The 25,064-nt window shown below is 40.7% G+C and overlaps 1 protein-coding gene across 1 annotated transcript in view; it reads right to left on the reverse strand.

Annotated features, from left to right (window-relative positions):
- Nucleotides 1-2,585: 2,585 nt before the first annotated feature.
- The window catches only part of pax7a (paired box 7a), a 109,495-nt gene continuing 87,016 nt past the window's right edge, over nucleotides 2,586-25,064 (reverse strand). Inside the window, exons 8-9 of the mRNA XM_034166224.1 lie at nucleotides 5,397-5,646; nucleotides 2,586-2,919 (exon numbers count right to left, since the gene is read on the reverse strand). Of these exons, the coding sequence (XP_034022115.1) occupies nucleotides 2,804-2,919; nucleotides 5,397-5,646 (366 nt within the window). The 3' untranslated portion in view covers nucleotides 2,586-2,803. The remainder of the gene's footprint in view (nucleotides 2,920-5,396; nucleotides 5,647-25,064) is intronic.

Below are 25,064 nucleotides of genomic sequence, written 5' to 3' on the forward strand. Positions count from 1 at the left end.
TCAATTAAATACAATCAAACAAAAGCAATAGAAATGACGAGTTAAAGAAACTCAGAACATTTACTTCTACAGATCCCTTGCTTACCTCCCACTCAACAATAGTTTTATTTTTGTATAAAACATATTCTTTATAAACAAACAATACACATTCTGCTCCAGCTACTATACAGTCTTGGTTTGAAGGCGGCTGAGGATCGAAATCCTTTCTCGAGTTAGGTTATAAATTCTGTGCAGGTCATTACACTGATGCCAAAAGTGAAAATCAAACCCATCTCAAGGGAACAGCTGGTCTGGAATCGTGTTAAAAGTCAACTATGAGAGCGACACAAATGTCCAATACGCAATGTTCTTTAAGTTATTATTTTCCTTTTTTGTACATTTAATGTAAAAGCGGAGGATTAGACGGGGATCCGGTCCAAACCAGAGTGGGGAGCCAATCAGCGGTGATACCTGTGCCCTTTTACAAACCGACTGGATTATATGATTTTCCAGAGTGCATGTGAATGGCACAGTGTGTGCACTTTTAATCTCCTCACAGAAAGCCCTGGAATGCTTACATATTTGTAGACGGAGCCTGTGGAATGTTTCAAAGGAATGTTGATTTTGTCCAACTCAAGGCACATTTAGAAAATGTGCTAACAGCTCTGCAATAGCAGAGATACTGGCTAGTAGGGTTGGAACGACAGGAAAATCGTTAGTGGACTACTGAACAGCAAATAAATTAACATCAAATCTAAGCAGTGAAACAGTGAACAAGAATGACAGTGATTGATTTCTTTTTCTTCAACCACAGGCTAATTTATGGAAAGCACATTTTGATTCCTCATACCTGTGGTGCAGATTCTCAACATTTTCTGGAAACAGAAATTGATCTCTGCATTGGATTATTTGCTAGAAACAAATTAAAATTGAAACTAAAATTAAAAGAGTTTTTCTTGGAAATAAAAGTAATTATTGTTTAAGTCAGGAAATATTGTACATCAGCTACAGTGGAAATGTGTACATTAAATTTTCTCTCTAAATTGAACACTTAAGTCATGAACATATTGAATTTAAACAGATATTTGAAACAGATCATTTTACATAATCAATGTATCCTTAATTATAGGAAAATCCAGCCATCTGAATTAACAGACATTTTGAAAAGATGAATATTAGTCAACTAGTCAGGCATAAGGCTTGCTGTAGTCAACTTTTAGTACAAGTCAGTGGTGGGCACAATTCAGCTGATCAGCTAACACCTAATTAGCAAAGCTAACTTTTTTAAACAGATTAGCTTTTTAGCTAACTTTAAATAGCTTGCAGCTGATTTAGTTCTGCTAACTTGAAATCAGATAACATTTTTTAAAGTAAAGTTTGAGTTTAAAATGTCTGGTCACCCTAAACTTATACACTTGTTCTCAAAAGTTTACATATCCTGGAGAATTTTAGATTTTCTTTGGCCATTTTTCAGAGAATATGAATGGCAACACAAAAACTTTATTTTCACTCACGGTTAGTGGTTGTCTGAAGCCAATTGTCAAACAATTGTGTTTACAAATCTGATCTTGGCAGGCTAAAACCTTTTTGGAAACCTCCATGTTTATGCTTCAACATATTAACATTTCAGCTCGTTAGCGCTGATATTCAGGGTTTTAGAGCCAAAACATGAAGCTAAAGATAAATGTATATCATAAAAGTTAGCAGTTATTGCTGGCTTCAACAAAATGCATTAGAGGTTTATTGGTTTAGTGTCATCGCACTTACCTTTTCAGTTAGTGGATTAGTGGTTATCAAAGCTAATTTTTAGGTTAGCTGTGCCCATCACCACTACTAGTCGTTCCAACCCTACTGGCTCCCATTGGAAGGGACGCTGTGAATTAGCTTTGACATTACATTTGTGTGATTTAATCTGCTTTGCACTTTTTAAGTCACACAGGATTCCCTGGCAGATGGGATTTAGGAGAGGGCAGAGGAGGTGGAATTGCGTTAGCCCTTCTTGGCAAGGTCCATATTTCTAAACAAAATACATTAATTTCCCCAATCCTGTTTTTAGAAAACAATGCCCCCTCCCCACGGACTGCGGCTAAGGATGGGATGGAGGTTAGAAGGGGAAAGCTTTTGTCCCTGCAGAATCCATCCAGCCAGACTTCCCACAGAGTGGCCAAGTTCTTTAGGAATGTCAAGACGAATATGAAAGTAGGAAGGTCATATCGTTCGCCAATATTAGAGCTCAGGGAACAGGGAAGAGCAGCTTGGAAAACAATCATCCTCTCTAAAGTGTGCACATATGCAGATGCTCGCTACCAAATTGCCTCACTCATCCGTTATGTTTTACACACCGACATCTAACGGAGAAAAGAGATACGAATGGAATCAAAGAACAACATAAATCACGTTAATCATAATCATATAACTGCATCGATAAGCTTAACAATATCAAAAAGAAGAGGGATAAGAGTTGTTTAAATGATATTGGCTTTGTTAACTACTATGAACAGGAAAGTACATGTTGATGGCTCTAATGTGTGCTGGACTGCAGCCATGACAAAGAGGAACCCGGGCCGAGCTGCCTCTGGGCTGGTCCTGCTTGGTCCTGGTTTGGGTTGGGAATGTTTGGGAGTAGGCAGAGATGCAGCAGAAGGTGTCGAGCTGCCTGGCAGCTGACAACAGCGTGAAAAGTTTAGTTCTCGTCCAAGGGCCACATCTTCTAAGCCGGAACCGGAGTCCATTCCTGATGGGGCATGGAGGAGCATTGTGGAGGGTGGCAGAGGGTGGAGGGGAAAGAGAGACAGAGAGAGCTGCAGGACGTGTCCCGAGGTTCCTAGTAGGCCTGTCCTGTCTCCACCTGCAGCAATCCCAGCACAGCCGAGTGGTCTCCCAGCTTCATCCTCCTCTGGGTGGACAAGCTTACGTTCTTAGCCAGGTAGTCCACAGCAGCTTCACAGAGAAACAAACAGACACGTTAGCAACAAAACTCAGACACAGACGGATCTGTGAGAGGTGCATCCTATTCACTCCCATTTCATCGCTCTGATTAAGGCTGAAATAAGTTGTGGCAGAAGCAAGTGAGTCAAATATAAAACAATTGACAGGGAGAGACTGGAAGATAAAAACCCCTCCCATCCCTTGTCTGAGGTTGGCACACTGCTGGCACAGAGCATGTGCTTCCCAGTAAAGTCTCCGTGCTGTCACTCATGCAGCTCCCTGTGTGTGTTCTATGTGCCAGTCTTCATTACACGTGGCATCTCTGATTTCATGCCCTCCACACTCCACATGGCTGATCATTTTCATCCTCAGACAGCAGCTCTCTCCTCTTTCCTCCATTCATTACCCATCGACTGCACTCAATCACCGTCTTAATTAACCTCACATCAGCTCACATCCACGTTGCCATCACTTTCTTGCTGATGACAAAACGCGGGCATGCGCGGCACGGGAAAAGCCATCACGCATACCTTTACCGGTGCGCCAACTTAATGCAAAAAACACGGGTACAAAAGAAAGCAGGCACACATACGGCAGATCACTCTGCACGTAAACACTAACAAATGTTGCCTAGCTGGCTCTGGCCGGCTCGTTGGGGAAGTGTGCTTCATTTTACCTCTTATGAATGGCTGTGACAGCATCAGTCAATTATGCTAATCTAATAAAGCAAACTCTTTCCTGGCTGCAGGGCGTGTGTATGTGTGTGACGGAGGATAGAAAAAGAGAGAAAGAGGTGGGCAAGAGGACACTGCAGCCCCTGAGGGTGTGTCGTTCTTTGAAGTGGCCCTCTCCTCTTTCCCATCCAAGTGGAGTGGGGTGTGACTAAGACGGCTACCCAGGAAGATGGTGGTGGTGTTCATTGGTGATGGTGGTGGTGGTGGGGTGTCCTTTATCAAGAGCACGTGTCTGCCTCCACCAGCCAGGGTGCAAAGGTCAGGAGCTGCTTTTGCCTAGAAGTCATTTTTTAAGGTCCAGCTACACTAGCATTTAAATTTTCATACAATTCATTTTAAACTGTAAACTGCATGGATTCAATGAAGGAGGCAGACTAATGCAGATATTCAACATTTTTTGGAGATTTAATTTTTAGTGAGCTTTGACCCCCTGAGGTGCACAGACAACCGACCACAAGCCATCGGGATTCTGCTGACGTACAAATCTACAGACATAAACCGTGCACATAATCAATAAATCGAACTGCTTTGCGCAGTCAAAGCAACAGTGGCCTTAGTGGCGACTATGACCCTAAGATTAGCAACAAGGCTTCATAAATGGCCTGCATACAACATGCTTACTTCACATGTGGCTGCCTGAACAGCCCAGATATATCCCACTGTGCTACCGATCTTATTGAAACAAATGTGCAAAATAATAACTGCAATTTATGTTAAAAAATGCCAATCTGGCCCAAAGGATGGAAACTTTGCAGACTCACTCACTGACTGACTCTACTATGCCCACGCATGTCCTGATCAACAAATCCATATAGTTTAAAGTTAGTAGACAGGGATGGATAGCATGTTTATTAGCCTTTCATTTGTCATTGTTAAGATATAACGGGGTTGTTAATAAGCAAGCTAGACAAGCTTAGCTGCTACAATGAATTTAAAACGTTAGCTTCCTTGGGAAGCTAGTGCATAGCTACTTTCAAATCAAGTTTGCTCAGTTTGCTTGCAAAAACTTAAAACATTTTGTTAATAACATGTATGTTTATTGTGGAATGTTCGGTGTGTCCACAGGCTTATGGGTTGCCACACCAGTATTTCACAAATTAATTTTCAGACTAGACTTCAATTCATCTGAAGGGAATTCACCAAAATCTTGTAAGCGTTTACTTCAAATGTGGTGAACTTTGGTGTTTAAAAGTGTTTAATGCAAATTACAACCTATTTTGCTACTGTTGACCAATTTTATAAAATGAAAAGCAACCAAATCCTAAAGCATTCCAGCGACACATCGACAAAAATAAAACAAGAGACAGTAGACAGTATAAGAATGTTCCCTTTGTGTGATTTGTAAGTCATTATCCAGTTAGTTACCAAGCTAGCTATCTTAGCCCAGTCATTACAGGACAGCCTGGCTGAACCAAGTAGCTAAATAGAAAAAAAAAAGATTCAGCTTGTTTGTAAAGTCTACAAATGTGTGTTCACTGGGTAAAATTAGCTTGTAACACAGATAATGGTTTTATTAAATAGCTTAAGCATTCCAGTTATGGCATTAGATATTTATGTGCGGTGAGTATCACAGTGGCTGCAGAATGAAACGTCTCAGGCCCCACCTCATCCCTTAGTGTAAACCAAGCTTTATGGGTTTTTATTCCATATAAATGTGGAGTTTTTTAATGAATTAACTTGTTTATACACTTTAAAAACCAAAACCATGCACTCGGGTATGAAACAGTTCAGGATGAACACAACGGCTGTACTTACTCTGACCGTACTGGGTGTACTGGTAGCCTGCTGTGACCGGGTCCACACTGTAGCTGGTGGCGCTGTAGGTGGGGGGGCAGTATGACTGGGTTGAAGCCAGGCTGTCCACGCTCTTGATGGTGTCAGAGCGCTGGCTACAGCTGGCTGAGATGGGATTGGTGCTCTCCAGGCTGCTGTGCAGGGGGGAAATGGAAAAGTCGTGCTGGGGCTGAGAGGGTACAGCGCTGGGGTTACTAAGGATGCTCATCACCTGGAGGGAGGGATGGGAAGGGAAAGGAAGGGAATGGAAGGGAGGGGGGTGTTAAAAATTTAGAAAATTGAGGATCAAAGCATTGACAGCGTTGAGGAAAAGTACATTTTTCCGCAAATATAGTCCCATCCTAGCACTTCACGGTAAAGATACAGCTATAAATACACCATTTCAACTTTGAAATAGGGAAAGGAAGAGAAACTTCCTCATCGTTTTCTAAAAAGCAGGGGGAAGGGTACAAAATGGGTGAAGAGGTTAAAAAAAAAGAGAAAGGGAACAAGAGAGACCGTTTCCATTAGCTGGCGCTGCCAGTAAGTGTTCTGCTGTGGGACAGAAGGGTCCCAGGGTGATAATAGACCCACCATCCTTTGCCAGACAGCCCCTGTCCCGGAGCCTGAGGCCTGAGCTCCAGCCTACAGCACAACAAGCACCAAGGGAGTCCATAATCCCTTGCCCCTAGCCTACCCATCTCATGAATAGTAATGGAGTTGGAACTGGTAAATGATCCCTTCAGATCCCCACACAAAGTACAGGTTCCACAAACCTCAATGAGGGGCTTGCTGGTACAGAAGGTTGGGGCTCGCCCGAATATTACAGTGAGTATGTTATTCATAGTGCATAAAAGCTCCCAATTCAAAATATAGATTCATGTAATAGCATGCGACATTCGTCAGAAGGTCTCACAATATGTTCAAATGGAAGAGATTACCTCTGGTGCTCTGACAGTCTGAGGCACAGTGGCCCGGAACACTGTGAAGAATTTTGTTTTCACATGCTGAGAGTTTCTTTAAGTGAAAACGGAGGCAGTTAAAATGCAAACGGTCCCACACATGCTTCCCTCCTATATAGCAGCAATGCTTTCCTTTTCGACATCAGGTTCATGTTGAGTTTTCGCTATGCTGCACTGGCCTTGGCCCCTTGGCTGCTAAACCAATTAGCCCATCATAGAGGTGGTTACACAGGGGCAATACACACGCAGACATATGCCTGCATGCACACACGCACACACGCATGCATTACATGAGCAAGCCAAAGAGAATGCACTGATGCGCTCACGGAACCAAGCCAGAAATATCACACAGAGGTGTAATTAACCATACTCTGCAAATTAATCACGTCTTTACAAAAAGCCTGTCAGGAAATTCGAAGCGCTCAAAGCCCATCAGAAATATAAAGGTTGGTTAGTCACTTCCACATGGTTATTCTATCAGTATGAAAATCCCCCACATCTGTAGACAAAGTATGTGACATGTATCCATAAGAGAGAGATTCATGGCCTTCTGCATGCTGGACACATGTGACGCACCCATATGGAGGCGAGCTGCAGAGCGTAAGGAGGCGGAGCGAAACACTTCCGGACGTGTTAAAGTGAAGGAGGCATTTGTTAAGTGTCCAGCTGCAGGGCACGAGTCCATTTTAGTCATTGGTTAATTGAAGCTTGATTCTATCGCTTCCTTATGAAATTGAATAGCCAACAATTGACCAAATTACTATTCATGCTAATAAAAGTTCTTCAAAAGAAAATGACTTCTTATCATTGACAGTTTTGCTATTTTAAGGAATTTGGATGGGCTGTCAAAGTGTTCGATGGTTCAGTTGTCCTTCCCAAGAAGATCCTTGTTAATTAATAAGCTTTGCCTTAGATAACTGGCCAGTTTTTTCTGCAAGACGGGGTCAATAATCAATGCTATTTTACCATCCAGTCACCCCAACACAGCATAAACCACCAGAGGCTTCCTTGGCGGAGGTTATGTTTTTGCCCGTTTGTTTGTTTGTTTGTTTGTGAACAGCCTGGAACACACAATTTTTCATGTATCGTTATGAAAGTTTTACAGAGGATTCATATCCTGATAGGCAAGAACTGATTCAATTTTAACGTCATAGGTCAAAATCAGGAAAAATCCCTATCCTTTAACATTCAATACATTTTCAAAAATTCATAACTCTGTCAAAAAAGATCACTCCTTTCATGTTTGACACTGTGATTTAGGATGGTATCTTTTACTGACGGACAAAGTTTGATCCAGATCTGATCCAGGTTACAGACTTTTGGCCATTTAAATTTAACATTGAAACCCCCATTGAATTTAGATTTTACATTATATCCTAATTAAATGTACCCCAATCACTCTCATATTTGAAAGTGAGGTGCAGACTGGCACTCACTATCGCCTGACAAAGTTTAATATGGATCTGATCCAGATTGGGGATTTTGTGGACATTTGAATTTAATATTGAAAAGCCATTTGGTGCACATTTTGCATTATATCTCAATCAAAAGTGCCTCAGTCACTCTCATTTTTTTGTTATGGATTTACCTACACCACCAAAATTGAATGGAGGATCTAAATTTATGCCTGTGAAAACGATCTGAAAAAGAATTCAGAAACGGAAAAAGTTGGAAAAAAACCTACCACCACCAAAAAACAAACTTTGATTCAAGTGCATGAACTAAATACATAGTCCTGACATTTCACATCTAATTTATCTTATGAAAAGCCACTTCTAACAGGACTTTGATCTTGAAAATGTTTTCCAAGGTAAAAATTTGTGAAAATGGAAACTGGTGTTGGTGGAGGTTTGCGCTCTTTGAACACGGTGCTGTAGTTTATTTTAAACTCTTACGGTATTATTTCTAACACTTGCAGTGTTAAACCTTGCACAGAGCTGTTGTATGGACTTGATTTAACATGTGTAATTTAACACTTTGGAGGTGAAATTTTAAGCTATCCATGAGCTGAGCAAGAAATGAGAAAAAGCTGTTCTTGAGATGCCTCAGAACCAGAAGGTTGTCAGCTTATATCCAGTCTGAAGTGTTTGTCTGTGGTGTTCCTATAAACAATGGCCAAACAGTTACACATTTAAATCTGAACTATTAAAATACTCTCTATAGTGTTGAATATACACTTTCATTCATCACACTGCAAATGTTATTAAAGTATAAACTGAGTAAAAGTGTAACACTTAACACTGAACTAACTTGAAGGTGTTTGCTGTGATAAGCGCAGACGGGCAGCTCTGGTCTCTTGGGTGTCGGCTTGACAGGGTTCACAGTAACTTTAGCGCCTCAGTGCGAAGCACAGCTTTGTTACTTTAATGTTTCATGAAGCTCCTTTGGTTCACACTGAGGAGCCAAACAATACTTAGTCACATGAGCACAAACAGTTGCAGGTATATCTGCTGCCACACTAAACTATACCTGTAAAGTACTTAGGTTTCGCTGGGTGACTCTGGTTTTTGCACAGTGTCACCACAGTGGATCTGATGTAGACCGTGTGTTGATTTGGCACAGGTCTGACGCCGAACGCTCTTTATGACACAACTCACTATGTTCAGGGAGAATGTGGCACGGACCACATTGAACCGGGAACCTTCTTGTTTAGACACAAGCACACTAACCACTTGTATCACTACGCTGCCATCTAATCTAAGATCAATAAGCAGAATATTTCGTGCTGTAATTCAAAATCCTTCTCAATGATCAATAAAGTTTCTCTCAAAGAAATTAATTTTTTTTTGGTATACATTAATAAGACTATATTTGCACATATTTCTCTGTATATTGTGTGTAATATATGACTGAATGTGTACCAGTGTCGTGTTTTCAGCTCGGACAGGTTTAAGAGATCGTATAGAGTCTGAATTAGTGTAAAAATGTTCAAGTTGAAACGAAATCTGAAAATACATTATGTTTCCTGTGTAGAAGGCCTCCACTGAACCACTTCCTCCCTTCTCCCTCCATCCCTGCCTCACCTCTCTCCCCTCCTCCTCCTCCGTCCTCAGCAGTCCAGAGTTCGTTTGTTGTTCCACGTTGTGTGAGTGCTGCTTTGGGAGATAATGCGAGCCAGGACCTAGTTTAAAGGACAATGCTCCAGGGTGTTCCCTGCCCCCCCCCCCCACCCCCCACCTTCCCACTCCTTTCCGCTGCCTCTCTACAGATAGATTACTTTATAAATAATAATAAAAAAGTAATTAATTCTCTCAACTTCTGAGCCCCTCAGCCTGTGGCGAAGTGAATGGGGTAGTGAAAAATTGATACAATGTGCATCCTTTCAGATAAATAAACAGACACAAAAAGAGGCCTTTTCATACTTACATTATTTCTGCAACAGTCAAATTACTTTTTTTCCTTTTCTGTGTGCGTGTCTGCCTGAATGCTTGATGACTTTTTCTTTGTTCAGTTTGTTATTTTCCAGGAAAAACCCTGCTGCAAGTGATCCTAGAAATTCTGCAGACTACCCCCCCCCCCCCCTTATTTGACAGTCTTTTTTTTTTTTTGCAAGTTTTTCACACCTGGTGAGAATAACTTTGCACGTGCACGCTTGTGTTAGATTAAAACAGCACCAACTCAAAGGTGCAAAGAGATGAAATAGCGCTGTAAAAATATGATAGCCTTACTGGGGGTGCAGGGGGGGCAGACGAGAGAAGGGAAAGTGATATATCATGAGTGAGAGGAAAGTGGAGGCTTTGGGGAGTACAAAGACTCCTGTAGGACTGTGCTGGCCTGAGGGCTAGCCTGCCTAGAGAGCTGATAGGAACCCCTTCTGTTCCATTCCCGGCGCCAGCGCCAACACACCCCACTCCACAAATACTCTTAATCTGCGAAGACTGGATTAGTTCCTCTGTCACCGATAACTCCCGTTCTGCCCAAATCAAATGCCCCGAAGATGTACCTTTAAGTTAGGCAGAGGTCACCGGGGCAGACGGGGAAAAAAATGAACACTCCAAATGCGTGTAAGTTATCTGAGCGCTGCAGAATAGCATCTTGCGCCTTAGCAGATCGGCCCGGCAGATACTCGCTTCAGTGGAGAACGATTAAAGATCCGAGACAATGACACCGAATTTCAGATCGATATTTGAAGGCCAGTCTGGAGGGTGTGATTACAGGAACAGAACAGGGTTTAAATCTGTGACCCAGGAGTTAGACAGATCCCGTGTCTGAAACTGGCTGACAAGGGGAGATGTATGTGGAATATGAAAAAAATAGGCTTAAAACAATAGATATGGCAGAAAAGGCTTTTTTTCACCAATCTAATTTAAAACTATGAGAAGAAGAAACAGAAAAATAATAAAATATGAGAAGCTCCTACTGCTGGGATAGGCTCCACCCCCCCCCCCATGACCCTGTTTTGGAGTAAGCGGGTATAGAAAATGGATGGATGGATGGATGGAGAAGCTCCTCCCCTCATGTGACTCGACTCCTGCTCCCGCAGTGTCCCGCCCTTCCCCCAACCCCTGACATGAGAAGGCCAGCCCAGTGGGCAGTAAGGCCCCTCATCTGAGCAGACAAAATGACTATTTAAAAATAACAGTGATTGCATGAATTGAATTAAAGCATTTTGGTCACGGTGGAGGGTGGCGCGAGGGGTGCTGTGGGGCCACAACAGACGGCCGGGACGGTGGCAGGCAGCAGATGACGGCTCTGGCCTGCATGCCACTGTGCTAATTGGCTGCGGCACATTAATAAATACTGAAAAGTGTCTTCCGCCAGCGCCACAGGATGAAGAGACTGAAACAGAAAGAGAGGTAGGAGTGGAAGAGAGGGGAGGTAGTGCTGGAGGGGAGAAATAGGCCTTTGAAGAATATGGGGTGGGGGGGAGCTGGCGTGGTGCTAATGTGTTCAATTAAGTGGCTGATTGGCACTGACAGAATCTGGGCATTGACAAGTCAGGCACAGATGAGGACGATTAGCGGGCAGTGGAACAAGCTGTCACTCCTCCACAACACGTTAGCCCTCCTGTGTGTCTTCTTTCGCTAACTATTCATGCACGCACTAAAACAAAAGGAGAAGGAATTAAATCCACATTTATTTTACCGCTGGCCACACCGCTGCTCAACTGCAGGACAGCTTGTTTCATCTCAGCAGCCGTACTCCATGTTTCAGACGCACAGCTGTTCCAGCCGCAGGAAGGTCTCCCACAGTATAAACTAAGCCGCGCACGCTAACCAGAGGTTAATGTGCCGTCTATTGGTCTGCAATTGGAGAACGTTGTGGGGAGCAATCCTCTATTCTCTGCTAGTGATATGCTGAGTAACTATGGGAGGATTCAGCCACTGGGAACAAGAGAGGCCCCTTCAAAGTGTGCACCCGCGTGTGCGCACACACCCACACACACATGCATGCGGGCTCTCTGCACCTTGCACTGGCGCCTCTCCTAAATTAAACGGCAGATTTTCTGATTCCAGGAGAATGGTTTCAGCGAGGCAGGGCCTGTGTGTGGAGGAAAGCAAGGCGGATCGAGGAAAGAAGGAGAAAAGAGGAGGAGGAGGACGCAAGGGGTGGGCGGTGGTGGGTGCGGTGGGGGGAGTGTTGTTGCTAAAAACAGCAGGGCCAGGTCTAGTGAAAAAATGTCAGGTCAAAATTGTTCTTGACAGTGTTAATATCGGCACCTCATAGCCATAATTACATGTAAATAAATAGTGAAATGGCTCTCAGCTGGAGACTGAGAGGGAAGAGCTGCCGCTGAGACAACCAGCTGAGGACTGAACCACCTCCCGTATTCTCCTCTTATTGTCAGGCAGCACGCGAGAAAGGGAGGTAGAGCGGTGCAACCGAACGTGCAGAGAAGATACTTCTATTATTTCCCCCAAAAACAAGAACTCTGCATCATCCAAGTAAACTTTGCACAAGGCTCACAATTAGGCGTTCAGGAGGGAAAAGTCGAGACAACATCGAGGGACATCTCGAAAGTGGGGGACAAAATGAGAGAACGTGGGTGAGAAGTCAAAGAGAGTATTAATCACAGCTATGCACCTGTCAGAGTGGCATCTGGAACTAACAGGAACCATATGCAGCTTGACAACATCCTCCCCGACTAGCAGCACAGGTTCACACTAAACTGGCCCTCCTCCTTCACTCAGACATCCCATAACCTCCTGCACCCTGACCTTTGACCCTGAAGAGTCAGGTCATTCAGTTTTTGCCCCGCAAACATTTCACCTGTCCTTGAGTCAAAATTTATTAATTATTATGATGATGATTATGTAAATAAGGATTAGTCTCCTTCAAATGCACACTGTGTGTCTGTGTGTGTGATCGGTATTTTAAATCGGATCGATGTCTTTGCCTATACTTTAATAAAGGTGAGTACCACTCTCTGCCATATAGGCATTTCCACTGCGTGGGACACACAGCATGTGAATCAGTCGCAGTCATTTTCTCCTTAAATCCCCATCTTCTAGGATTTACTGAAATTCATATTGGCTGCCTCTGCAAGATAAATGTAAATCACATTCCCTTATATTTACTATTTATCACGATGCAGCAGCTCACTTTCAGCAGGAAATATCTCTCACCCGCACACAAACACCCTTGCATTTAAATAGCATTTTTATTGTCCGCCGTAGCCTTTCATCTGGGCGTAGGGAGAAGAGCTGCCTCTCCAGGGGAGAGAGTTGGAGCAAGAGAGGAAGGTGGAGAGAGAAAGAGAGAGAGAACGCACTATTGGCAAGGCATCGTGGGATGACAAAAAGCCAAATGGAGTGAAGGAAGGTTGGTAGGTGAAAAATAGATTATGAATACATAAAGCTCTGACGAAAAATATTTTGGAATGAAAAGAAAATGGCTTCACTCTGGCGCTTAGAGGATTGAGTGAGCAACAAATGGTAAACAGAAGCTGCAGGACTGGGTATAAATGAGCTTCAAAGCAGGAGCTCTGATGTGTTGGGTAAATGAAACGGTTCGATTCTGTGCCACGAAGCATAGCTTGATGAACAACTGTATGAGTATTTCAGAACAGCTGCATCTGTCCCAGGGGTGCAGCCAAGAATTCCTCTTTGCATCAGCCATGAGATTTCATCATCGGAGTGGCTGCTCCACATTCAACGACTGAAAAACTTCTTACTGAAGCATTTCAGTGTTTCAAAAGTTTTGAACAACCAAATCCCTTTCTAAAGCACTCACTTCATTTAATGTCTCAAAACGATAATCGCCTGAAGGAATTGCTTCATGTAGCCTCACTTCTGTTGTCTGCAGGATGTTATCAATGCATTTTGAAGCATTTTTAAACTACAAATCTTTTTTCTGAAGCATTCAATGTTTCAAGTATTTTGAAGTGGTGGTGCTAGTGATGATAGGGCGGGGGCACTGCCATTGTCTGCTAGATGTCATCAATATCGTCCTTAGAGTGTAATGAAACAATGAATATTTCAAGCAAGCGGTTCATTCAGTATTCAAATATTTTGAACTCGTGAATCCTTTTTTGAAGCAATTGCTTCAAAAAAGAACAATTGCTTTATTTGCTGTCTTAAAACAAATGCCTGATCCCAATGCTCTCCCTTCGCACTTTCCCTTCATTTTGCACACTGTGCTAAACGATGTGAGAATATTGGGATTGGGCCAAAGAGTCATTTATCTGAAGGAGTTTTTTTGTTTAGAGTTTCAAAAAGCAGAGACATTTTCTGACGCATTTGTTTCATTTATTTTTCCAAACAATTCAAAAGGACATTTTTCCCTCAGCAACTTAAAAATATTCAGCACTTTCAAAACAATACACCACCAGTATTATGGTTTGAACATTATGAAACGGTGAGTCATTAAGGTTTTGATATAGTGGCTCATTTCATTTTCTGAAGCAACTGAATAATTTACATTTTAAGCAAATACTTTTCTGAATCAACTTTTTCATTTACTTATTTAAGGGTCTCAAAACAATCTCTTAAGAATTTCTTTTACAGTTTTGAGTGTGTCAAGTAGTGAATTATTTTCTGAAGCAATTGTTTCCATTAGTTTTATGAGCATTTCAACAGTTAAGTTTTTTCAAAAGTAATTATTTTAAATACTGTTTTGAGCATTTCAAAACAATCATTTTTCTGAAGCAATTGATTCTTTTAGGATTCAAACTATCTGAAAATACTGCCTCTGCTTTCTAATGTATATTTTGTATTAATTTGTCTTGAGTGTTTCAAAACAAGCAAATTGCTTTCTGAAGCAGTTTTTTTTTATTTTGCTTTTCTGGTGCTTCAGAACATCAAAAATTAATTATTTTCTGAAGCAATAGACTCCATTGATTTCTGCCTTCTCTGTGTGTGGTATATTAAGGAAGACTTTAGAGTTGACCCCCACCCCCATAGCTATGCCCATGATGTGTCCACTCAGACATCTGCAAACAGCAGACATGAATCAGTCGACGACAGCCAGCACATCTGCACGGCCACAGACTGCGCGTGTGAACATTTCTGGTCTGCACAGACAGATTCTTCCCTCAGAGTTCAAAAGTGTTGCACAACAACGACGAACACTAATAATCTGTGCAGAAACAGTATAGCCACTGGTTATGATTTACAGTCCCTGGATTTTCTTGGCAGCTGCCAACAGCGGGTCTCTTTTTCTGAAAGCCTCTTACATCTTTTTTTATACTTGCCAAATTGAAACAGTATTTGTTTTAATGGGAGTTCTAATTAACCAGTATGTATTCCCCCTCTTGCTCTGCGAGTGGCTGAGCTGTGAATGCAGGCTATGTGCTCATCCGCTTTGATTTGTTGTCAGCAGAGGCTGCCAGCTGACACAGTGCCCAGTGAGAGGCTTAATGCCCAAGTTTTAATAATGTGGGGGACTACACCGATCTCCCCCTCTCATTGGTATTCAGGTGCAGGATGTCTTGTTAGAAGTCAGGGAGGGAGGAGGAATGAAGCCAGAGAGCTCCAGATTGTTCCATACTATCCCCCTACACCCCCCCTTTTTTTGGCAACGGTAGAGCTTGCTTCTTAAAAATAATTCATCCCGTTTTTTAAAAGAAGCGTCTGCGCTAGCTAATGGAAGAGCAGCAGCACAGTTTGGAGTCTCCCCTGGCTTATCTCTCTCAGACAGTTGTGGGGAGTCGCTGGTGAGCATGGTGTCAGCGTGCGTGGTACGGTGCAGCGCCGCACGGGCAGGCAGGCCTGGGGACACAGATCAAAGGGAGGCAGGGGTGAGAGCCGCTCTGCCTCTGATCCCGTGAACGTGTGTGTGTGTGTGTGTGTGTGTGTGTGTGTGTGTGTGTGTGTGTGGAGGCCCAGCCCACTCACACAGCCCAAAGGCCCTCCTCGCATACACACACATCCTTGCCATTCCAAAACACACAACACTTCCATAAAACTGCAAAACATAAGAAAAAAGTTCCTCTTGAAACTTTCAGAACTTTCTTCGTTAAAACGGCAGTAAAATTATGTGTCAACAACACCAATACAAACTCCATGTTCCTTATTGTACTTCATCGATTCAACAGTGCGTTTGCCACTTTTCCTTATATTTGCCTCAACATTGATGAAAATGTCTACGAAGGTTCTCCGCTGCATGTTTTCTTTCCATTCCCAACAGGTGTCCCTGTCACACAGTAATGCGGAAATCAGCCCAAAGTGTCTGACAAATGCATGGGCCAGTGAACACTGCATGTAAGAATGACTTTAAAAGTATCCAAAACACTCTGTGGATGATCATGTTACCAGATATCTGAGGAGATACTTAGTCATCTGGGGCATGGGAGCTAAATAAAATGAATATCCAGAAGGAAGCTTTTCTGGATCAACAGTGAAACGTCTTCAAGTCCAGTTGACGTGACTCAACTTGCTTGGATTCATAACACCAGCTTTGGTTGAAAACTTGCAATGTTTTCTCAGTGATGACTATAAGCTGCAACATTGCATATTCTAATCAGAATGACTGCACTGATGAATCTTAAAGGGGTCATACTTTGCAAAATCACCTCTAATTTCTACACCTGCACAGAGCTGAGGTTTCAGCCAGAAAATCCCACAATTCTGTGACCGTGCATGTTGAAATTCTCCTGCTCTATGCAAGATATTAACCTGAAACAAGCTTGTTTTAAGCTTTTGTGACTTATGTAGCAGAAAAATCACTTGCTTGAAGTATAGCTAGCATGCAACAAAATGCACATTTTAGCCTTTCCTGAACCCAACAGAGTACTTCGTTGGATGGATCATAGCTATTGATAGATGTGAGTTTGAGCTGCTGGGGGAGTAATTGAACAGGACTCTCTGAATCTAATTTTGACACTTTAATGAGTGTAGGTACAGAAATTAGAACTTCAAATAGGTCTGGGATGAACTCATGCTCTCTCATATATGAGCAGGATGAATTCGCATCAATATATGTGTGCAGTCAAATTTGGTACTTTTGAAGTCAGGAACTCGCTTCGCTGGTTGGCAGGGTATCTCAGGCAGAGGCTGGAGGTACATCTGGTTCGGGATGAGCTATGGGAAATCTTCTGCCTTTGTGACTATACCTGTATCAATACAATCATTGATGTTCAATTGACTGAGCTAGTTCAGGTGGGCAACTCGAGCTGCTCTGTATACAGTAACATGCCGTACTCCACAAAATTGTTATCACATACTTGATAATGTCTACATGATACACTAAACAATTCCTCAAAATTGGACAGGCAATGTAAGATGCGAATTTCCCAGCTACCCCTGTGCCTGCTACATGCTGCATCCATGTCACATGTTCTGCTCAGCTCCACCTCCAACCCAGCAGAAATGTGGAGAAATGTGTGTATCGAGTCATCACTTCGCAGTATCATAAGCGTTTGTGGGGAGTGATGTGGTCAGAATCTAGACACCAAATTAAAACTATGTTCTGCTGCTGCAATAAATATGCTTTAAACATGAGTTGTTTGACTGAACTGTTTCACTGAAACATTAATCTGCACCTCATTGTCTTTTAAAGTGGTCTTTATATAGACGCTTAGCCACAATATTTCTGTCAAGCTTGTGTTGTGCTTTTTGTTATGTCTTGTTGGAATGAACACAGCAGATGGTCACCTTGCTGGGTCTGGTCTGCTTCAGGTTTCTTCCTATAAAAATAATAAACAGTTTTTCCTAATACATGTTGCCAGTGTGTTTGCTCATGGTGTGAGTAAGGTTTAAACCTTGCTCATGTGTAGCACCTTGAGGTAAATTATGTTATGGCACCAAATAAATAAAATGAATTGAATTGCCCTGTGAGACTTGATCTGTGTGTGTGTGTGTGTGTGTGTGAGACGTATATCAGCTTGCTGAAAAGGTGTGTAATACGACCCCTTTAAGCTGTGGATGCTGGCTGAACACTGTGCTTGTAATGTCCTTCATGCCCTTTGCCTTTCCTTCTTTCCACCTCCTGCTGTGCTGTCAAATGAAACAAGACCAACAACAAAAATCATATTCTGATTTTATACCTGTTGCCCAGTGAAGCACAGCTTCATAGTCACCACCTGAATACTGTGCCTCATTCCAGCAGCCAAACGTGTACATGCCACAGTGACAGCAACCAGTTTCAGAGTAGATGCCTTTTCCACCGCCTGTTAGGGGGAAATATGTGCTGTCGGGATAGGTTATGGGATTGGGATGGACGCGAGCTCCTGTCGGGATCGCTGAAAGCTGCAAGATTCCATTACGGACTTGGCATCTTGCCACTGCAGCCCATTTACTGGGAATCACAGAATTTTTGTCAATCTTTACAGCAACCGTGAGACCATCAATGCCAGACAGAGGAAGAAATAGCTTGCACATACCAGTGCACAAGCATATCTCCTTCAAACAGATGCAGACTCTAACTTACAACATCAAATTCTCATTTCCATCTCCATCGAGTCTCTTTGTAGTGCTTTTTTCCATTATAGGACAGAGTAAACAGGAACAGGCTGCATAACATGTTAAAAAAATACTCTGAGGTATTATATCAGAGAGGAAACTTTCAACGTAAACTTTTTTGTATAGCTGCTGAGAGAGAGAGAGAGAGAGAGAGAGAGAGAGAGAGAGAGAGAGAGAGAGAGAGCCTGTGACAGCAGTTCTGTGCTGTCACGGAGTGAAGTGTGATTCTGCTGTCAGTGGGAACATTTATCTCCATGGTGGGAGACTGATACGAACACCACACAACATTCTGCATGCATTCAATACATTTCTGTTAAAAAAAAAAAACCTTATCACACACATTAGGAATCGGAGGCTCCCCCCAAGATACATGCAAAAGCCACAATTTAACTACTAAATAAGTTAATTGATGAAAAGTACACTGGCAGCTGCAGGCTTCTGGTGATGGGGTGACAGAATGTGAAGCAAATGTGAATTTTAAAGGGTTTGTATTCTGCTGTACATATGCAGAATACAAACCCTTTAAAATTAAAACAAGTTAATACAATGTCTTTAAAACAGATATTTAATTTTGTAACCAAAAATACCCTCATAGACACTGGGATCTGTTTCTGTGTCTGCTGCTTTAAATTTAAAAGGAGCTGCTGCTGGCATCTTTTCCCACAAAGACTTTTTGGGTGTGTCATGCAGAGCACAGAGTGCTCATAGGGTGTGTCCAGATATTAAAGACTGCAGTCTAAAAAAGGAACTGTTGTCTCAAGAGAAAAAGTGATGTAACAATTTGTACAGATTTTTTTTCAAGTTATTTCAACTTAGTTATTTCACCTTTCAAATGAGTTAATGTCACAAGATTTTTCTAGTTAAGTTGAAATAAAAATCTATGCAAATTGTTACATCACTTTTTCTCATTGAGACAGCAGTTAATTTTTTACAGTGCCCTACACAGTCCTCCCCTTACAAAAAACTGCAATTTCCCTTACAAAAAGCATACACACAAGGAATAATTTGTAATACTGCATCAACACACAAATGTATCTGAACCACTTTTTAAAGTACTTAATCTAAAAACTATTTACATTACAATTTGATTTAGTGCTGCTTGTTGTACACTCTAAAAAAAGGAACTGTTGTCTCAACAGAGAAAAAATGTATGTAACAATATGCATAGATTTTTTAAACGTTATTCCAACTTAGTTATTTCAACTTTCAACTGAGTTAATGCCACAAACTTCTATAGTTAAGTTGAAATAACTTTAAGTTGAAATAACTTAAAATCTATGCAAATTGTTACATCACTTTTTTCTCGTTGAGACAGCGGTTCACTTTTTTAGAGTGTGTGTCATATGTCACTGAAACAAGGCCACAGTTTCTGCTGACAACATACACAGATGTATTAGACTTGTGAGTCTTTGAGACTGTTTCAATATGAAATATTAAAAGTGATCAAAACTTTATTTAATTCAAAATGTGACTTAAGGCAAATTTCAAGTGTGTGCTAATTCCGCAAAAGTATATAAAATAGACAGAACTAACAACAGTTATTTAAAAACCAACAACCACCATTCTTAGAGGACAACAATGTAAATGTGAAAAACCTGATGGCAGGAAAAAAAAAACCCCCAACAGAACAAGGGATGTAATCAAGCAACTTGCTCAGTTGGACCCAGTGCCATGTATAGATGATGTTGCATAGTTGCTGTCGAAACACGGGGCATCATACACCAGATCAAACAGAGACTGTAATAAATAAGAATGAAAACATATAGACGAGCAAACATCAATTACCATGTTGTTCTGAATGTAAGACACTGTTATTTTCTTGGAAATCTGGAAAACAACAGGGTTGCCTTATGTTCAGGGTCTAGACATATACATGTTATATACATTGACACAGCGGCCCTAAATACCCATGAAATCAATGTGCCTCCCGGGACTAAAGTGTCCCACCCCTCTAACTTGCTTACAAAGCTGAATGACGGAGAGACATAGTGATCATTCTGAAAAGAGAGCACCTCAGTAGTCAGGTAAGTTAACCAGCAATGCAGGGGAAGTTATGATACAATTTTTAAACTCATGGTGGTAAATACAGCAAAGTCAGCAAACAAGTCTCAAGCAACCTAGAAATATGGTGTGAGAGTACATTGTTAGAAGACAGCAAGCCCAAAAACACCATCTGAAAAATGGCAACTCTCAGAAAAGATTGCCCTTGTTCTAAAAGTGGTAGTGTGCCTTTATGTGGTTGAAAAAAGGAAATAGGTAGCTTTTATTAACATTAAATTAAAATATATCACTTTGTTTATAAAAAAAGTAACTTAATTTTTATAAAGTCTGTTTCCAAAAATATATCTTGAAAAAGGGGGGTTGTCTTATAACAGGGGTGGTCTTATTTTGTGAACAATATGTTTTTTCTGTTATGTGGAGCTATAAAAATTCTTTGTGGCGTTGCAGACCCAAAACGTCCACCATACAATGCCTTTCTATAAATAATAAACAGGTGTGGGGTTTTCTTCTACAAAAGACACTTGATAGAATAATTGAATAGTCCAAATCCATGCTGCGCAGCTGCCCATAGAGTGCAGTCCTAATCCTCACGCTACAGGAAATGTCTAATATCCAAACATATTCTTGAATGCCTGAGCAGAGAGGCAGGAAAAGCGACACCGAGCCCTATGCCAGTATTAGAGAGAACCATTAATGAAAAAAAGCCCCTCCATGTTCCTGGTGTTTTTCTGCAGGTTTGCAGTGAGAGCATTAGCAGTTAAAGCCCCTGTGCCACGATTAACAATCAAACACGGTGTGAGCCTCCATGTTATCCTCCGTCGTTCCAGCAGGAAAGAAAATCTCTTTTTTGTCACAAAATCCTTAATTCTTTCTTCTCTGAAGAAAGAGGGTAATACCAAGAATGTTTCCAATCTGCTTTGAAAAATATTTGAAGGGGGAGAAAAAAAAAACTCCCAATAAAACACGTGTGAACAACGGGGTAATTGTGGACAAATGCAGCATTGAAATTCATTTTCAACTCTTTACACACCATTTCAATCTTATTTTCTGCCTGTTAACCACATCTTATTGGCGAGGGTGGGCAAGAGTGGCCAGTATTGATGGGTAATTGTGTATAATTCACTCCATACACATGATTTGCATCAATACAAATCATTTTTCATTCTGTGCTACTTAAAGCTCAACCCTTAGCATAGAGTCACATTTAAACGCTCATTAATGGAGATGCCCAAAGAGGTTAACACGTGGAATCCACTGCTTTACAGAAAAGGAAGCCAAACATGAATACACCAATGAAATGCATTTACATATTTAGACATTTAAAGACTGAGTCATATTGGTACGGAATCGGTGCCGATAATGCGTCCACCCCCTACACTACAGTACCCTCACATATTGTCACAGTGGGAAAAAAAAGTTGTTGTCATTTGTCTATCGGCAGCTCTTGGGTGCTTGGGCGCCACAGCAGACTGAGTACAGCTCTGAATTGGGATTTGGCACAAGTTTTACGCCGGATGACATTCCTTACACAACTCCAGTTATACATGGAGAAACATAACATATCCCCTTGTCTTCCCAAGTGGTCTGCCAGCCAAGTACTAATCAGGACCTACTCTGCTGTGCAATGGAATGACATAGTAGTGCCTATAATATAGGGGTGAGCAGTACACCACTGTCATAAGCATCATCAGTGCGATCCTATGACACAATATGGATTGTGCAATACTGTTAAGACCATGATAATACAGAACATACATTGGGCTAATTATTATCCTTATTTTTTTAATGCGCCAAGGAAAGATAACATGAAATAATGAAAAGTAATGCCAAATATCCATTAATTTTGAAATCAATAAACATTTTGGTACAGCACTGTTGAAACTGTGACCGCAGGCCATGTTCTGGTGAGTCAAAACACCTGTTAAAATACTTTTATTATAGGCATAACTCCTTGGGAAGTAACTTTCACAATAACACACAGGAGTCATGGAAATGGTTAAACTGAGCCAGAGACAAACTGAGACTTTGAACCATCATTAATTAACACAGTCACAGACATTTAAAACATATAAAATTGTAAAAATCTTTGATTCATTGGGTTTTTCACAGAGATTCAAGAAGGAGCAGATTTGAAAATGAAGTGAAGTCCAGGTTAAACTTTTCCTCACTAAAATATAATCACTAAAGGGGTCATATGCTGTGCAAAAATAGTAATACTGTGACATAATACTGTCACTGTACAAAAAATAAAAAAGTATATTAAATTTAGGTCATATGGTCTATATAACGTGCGTTCAACTATATAAATATTGAGGTCGACCACTTTAAGTGGAGGCCAAGATAGTCTCCTAATAGCTCTCTCTCTCTCTCTCTCTATAGCTCAGTTGGTAGGGTGAGTATACAGTACATATTCTGGAGTATAAGTCGCACTCGATTATAAATCACACCTGTCAAAAAATGCCTTTTGAAGAGGAAAAAACATCCATAATTTGCACCTTTTTGTGTGTTATTAGCTCTTTAATTTTGGAATTTCTGTGCATTGTTGGAGTGTATTTTTTATTCCTCGCAATTATACTTTTATTATTGGAATTTATTTTGTTTAGTGCTTTGATTCTTGGGAAGGTTCTACACAAATAGTCATTATAATTACTATTATTAATAAACATTTTGGCATATACGTCACACCAAACTAGTAAAAAGAAAAAGAAAGACGTAAAACTAGTAGAAAAAACAAACAAAAAACATGAGTTACGCTCCAGATAAGCATATATCTATCTATCTATCTATCTATCTATATATATATATATATATATATATATATATATATATATATATATTATATATATACTTTTCAGTTATCTGATTATCTGTTATCTGTTTTTAATTTTTTTAATATATATATATATATATATATATATATACAGTGGTGGGCACAGATAACCAAAATTAGCTTCGATAACAGATAATCAGATAACTGAAAAGTTATCTTTGATAAAGATAAAATGATAAACCACCCAAAAATGCATTGGAAGTTACAGATAACCGATAAATTCCAATATTGTCTCTGGTACATTTGCAACTACAAATAAACTGAATTTGAGTTTTAACACCACAATGGCTTCTACTAGAATTAAAAGTGACAACAGAGCTAAACAATGAGGCCACACTTTTGTCTTTGAACATCCTGCCCCTGCTGGAAGCTCTTATTTACTACACAGCTTCCAGCACAGAGGCACTCTGAGAGCAGCCATAAAGCCCAGCTCTCTGCCAATCACAACACTTCGGTCAGGCGGAGGTCTTGGAAAATAAAGTCATGCTGACTTATGCTTTTGATTTATAAATAACATTAATACCGATAGAATAACTCCATTAATGTCAATTCTGTCATTTGTACAAAGGTAAAGTATAACATATATCTTTTAATGTTGAATAATGCACTAATTCTGAGGTTTTGTAACAAACACAGACAGATCGCAAAGGATTCTGGGTAAAAGTGCCTCTGCTAAATACTGATTGGTTCAGTCATTCATTATGTAAACCAACACGTTAATGTGACGTGTGTCGTGTGTTGGTGTTTACAGATAAATGTGCTTTTGTAAAATATTCAATTTTTTATTTGTAAAAACAGGCATTTTTACGGAACCCTTGAAGTGTCATCGCAAAATGTTTTGGATGTGGAGAGAATGTACGCTCAATTTATTAGTGCCGTGTGCATGTGTTATGACGTTGTAAAACGTGCACTCAATACTGTCTACATAAATGCTGGCTTTACACTGTGCGAGTTTTGGCCGTTTCAGATGATTTTTTATTCGTGCGAGAATTTTTTGGACCGAGTTTCAAGTTAATTGCACGTCCTGCATCGTGTAGTGTACATAGAGTAACAAGCTGCGTTTAACATCTCACGACCACCTCCTGATCGCCGATTGTATGGTCGAATGAAAATCAAACCTGTTTGATATTATTCTGGTTGGCCGTCGTGAGGTTATCCTGCTGCTGAAAAGCTACAAGCATCCAACCGCTCGCACTGTGCATGTGCAAACACTGCAGAGCTGTCTTGTAATGTTTTTTTTTTTTGCTGTTGTTTTGTTTTGTTTTTAAACTTAATTTGTAAAAAAAAAAAAAGAAAAAGCCATTTGCAAAGCCAAAAAGTTGATTTGACAATCATCTGATATAACCGGGGTCAAAATAAATAGAACACTCCCATCTACTGGTGCCCAGTACTTAGGGCTTAGTACTTAGGGCGAATACTTCCATGAACATTACTGGCCAGTGGATGGCAGTAGAGGCCTTGAACTTGCCAAAACAAAATTCCAGATAATCCCTGTCTGCTACATTGAAAATGCGTGGAATTTAACAAATGCAAATACAATAACAACGTCTATAAACCCAGAGAATATATTCACGAGAGTTTTAGGCACTAGAGTTTATGCTGTTGTCCGTGGAGCCTGACAGAGTGTCTGAAATGCATTTGTGCTCACAAAACCTTAAAAATTAGCACATTACTTTAAAACTAAAACATATATCTGATATTTTCACTTTATAAAACTTCAGACATGACAGTAATTTTAAATAACTTGTCCGAAATTAGTTTGGTTAAAATTTGAACCATAAGTTAAAAATGTATGCCTCTGGATGACTTAGGTGACATTGCCAGCATATCGGTATGGTGTTAAAGGAAATGATTTTTTTTTTTTTTTTTTTGGTGACCAGTTCTCCTTTGTCTGCAGAGGATAGAGACATTCTTTATAGTAGCAGCGCTCTTCTGTTTGCAGAGGGTAAAACTGTACATCTGTTACAAAACTTTTAACAGGTAGGTGCTGAACTGATTTTAAATTTTAAAAATGCTT

Source organism: Thalassophryne amazonica, chromosome 3 (assembly GCF_902500255.1).
Source record: "Thalassophryne amazonica chromosome 3, fThaAma1.1, whole genome shotgun sequence".
In the NCBI taxonomy this organism is placed as follows: domain Eukaryota; kingdom Metazoa; phylum Chordata; class Actinopteri; order Batrachoidiformes; family Batrachoididae; genus Thalassophryne; species Thalassophryne amazonica.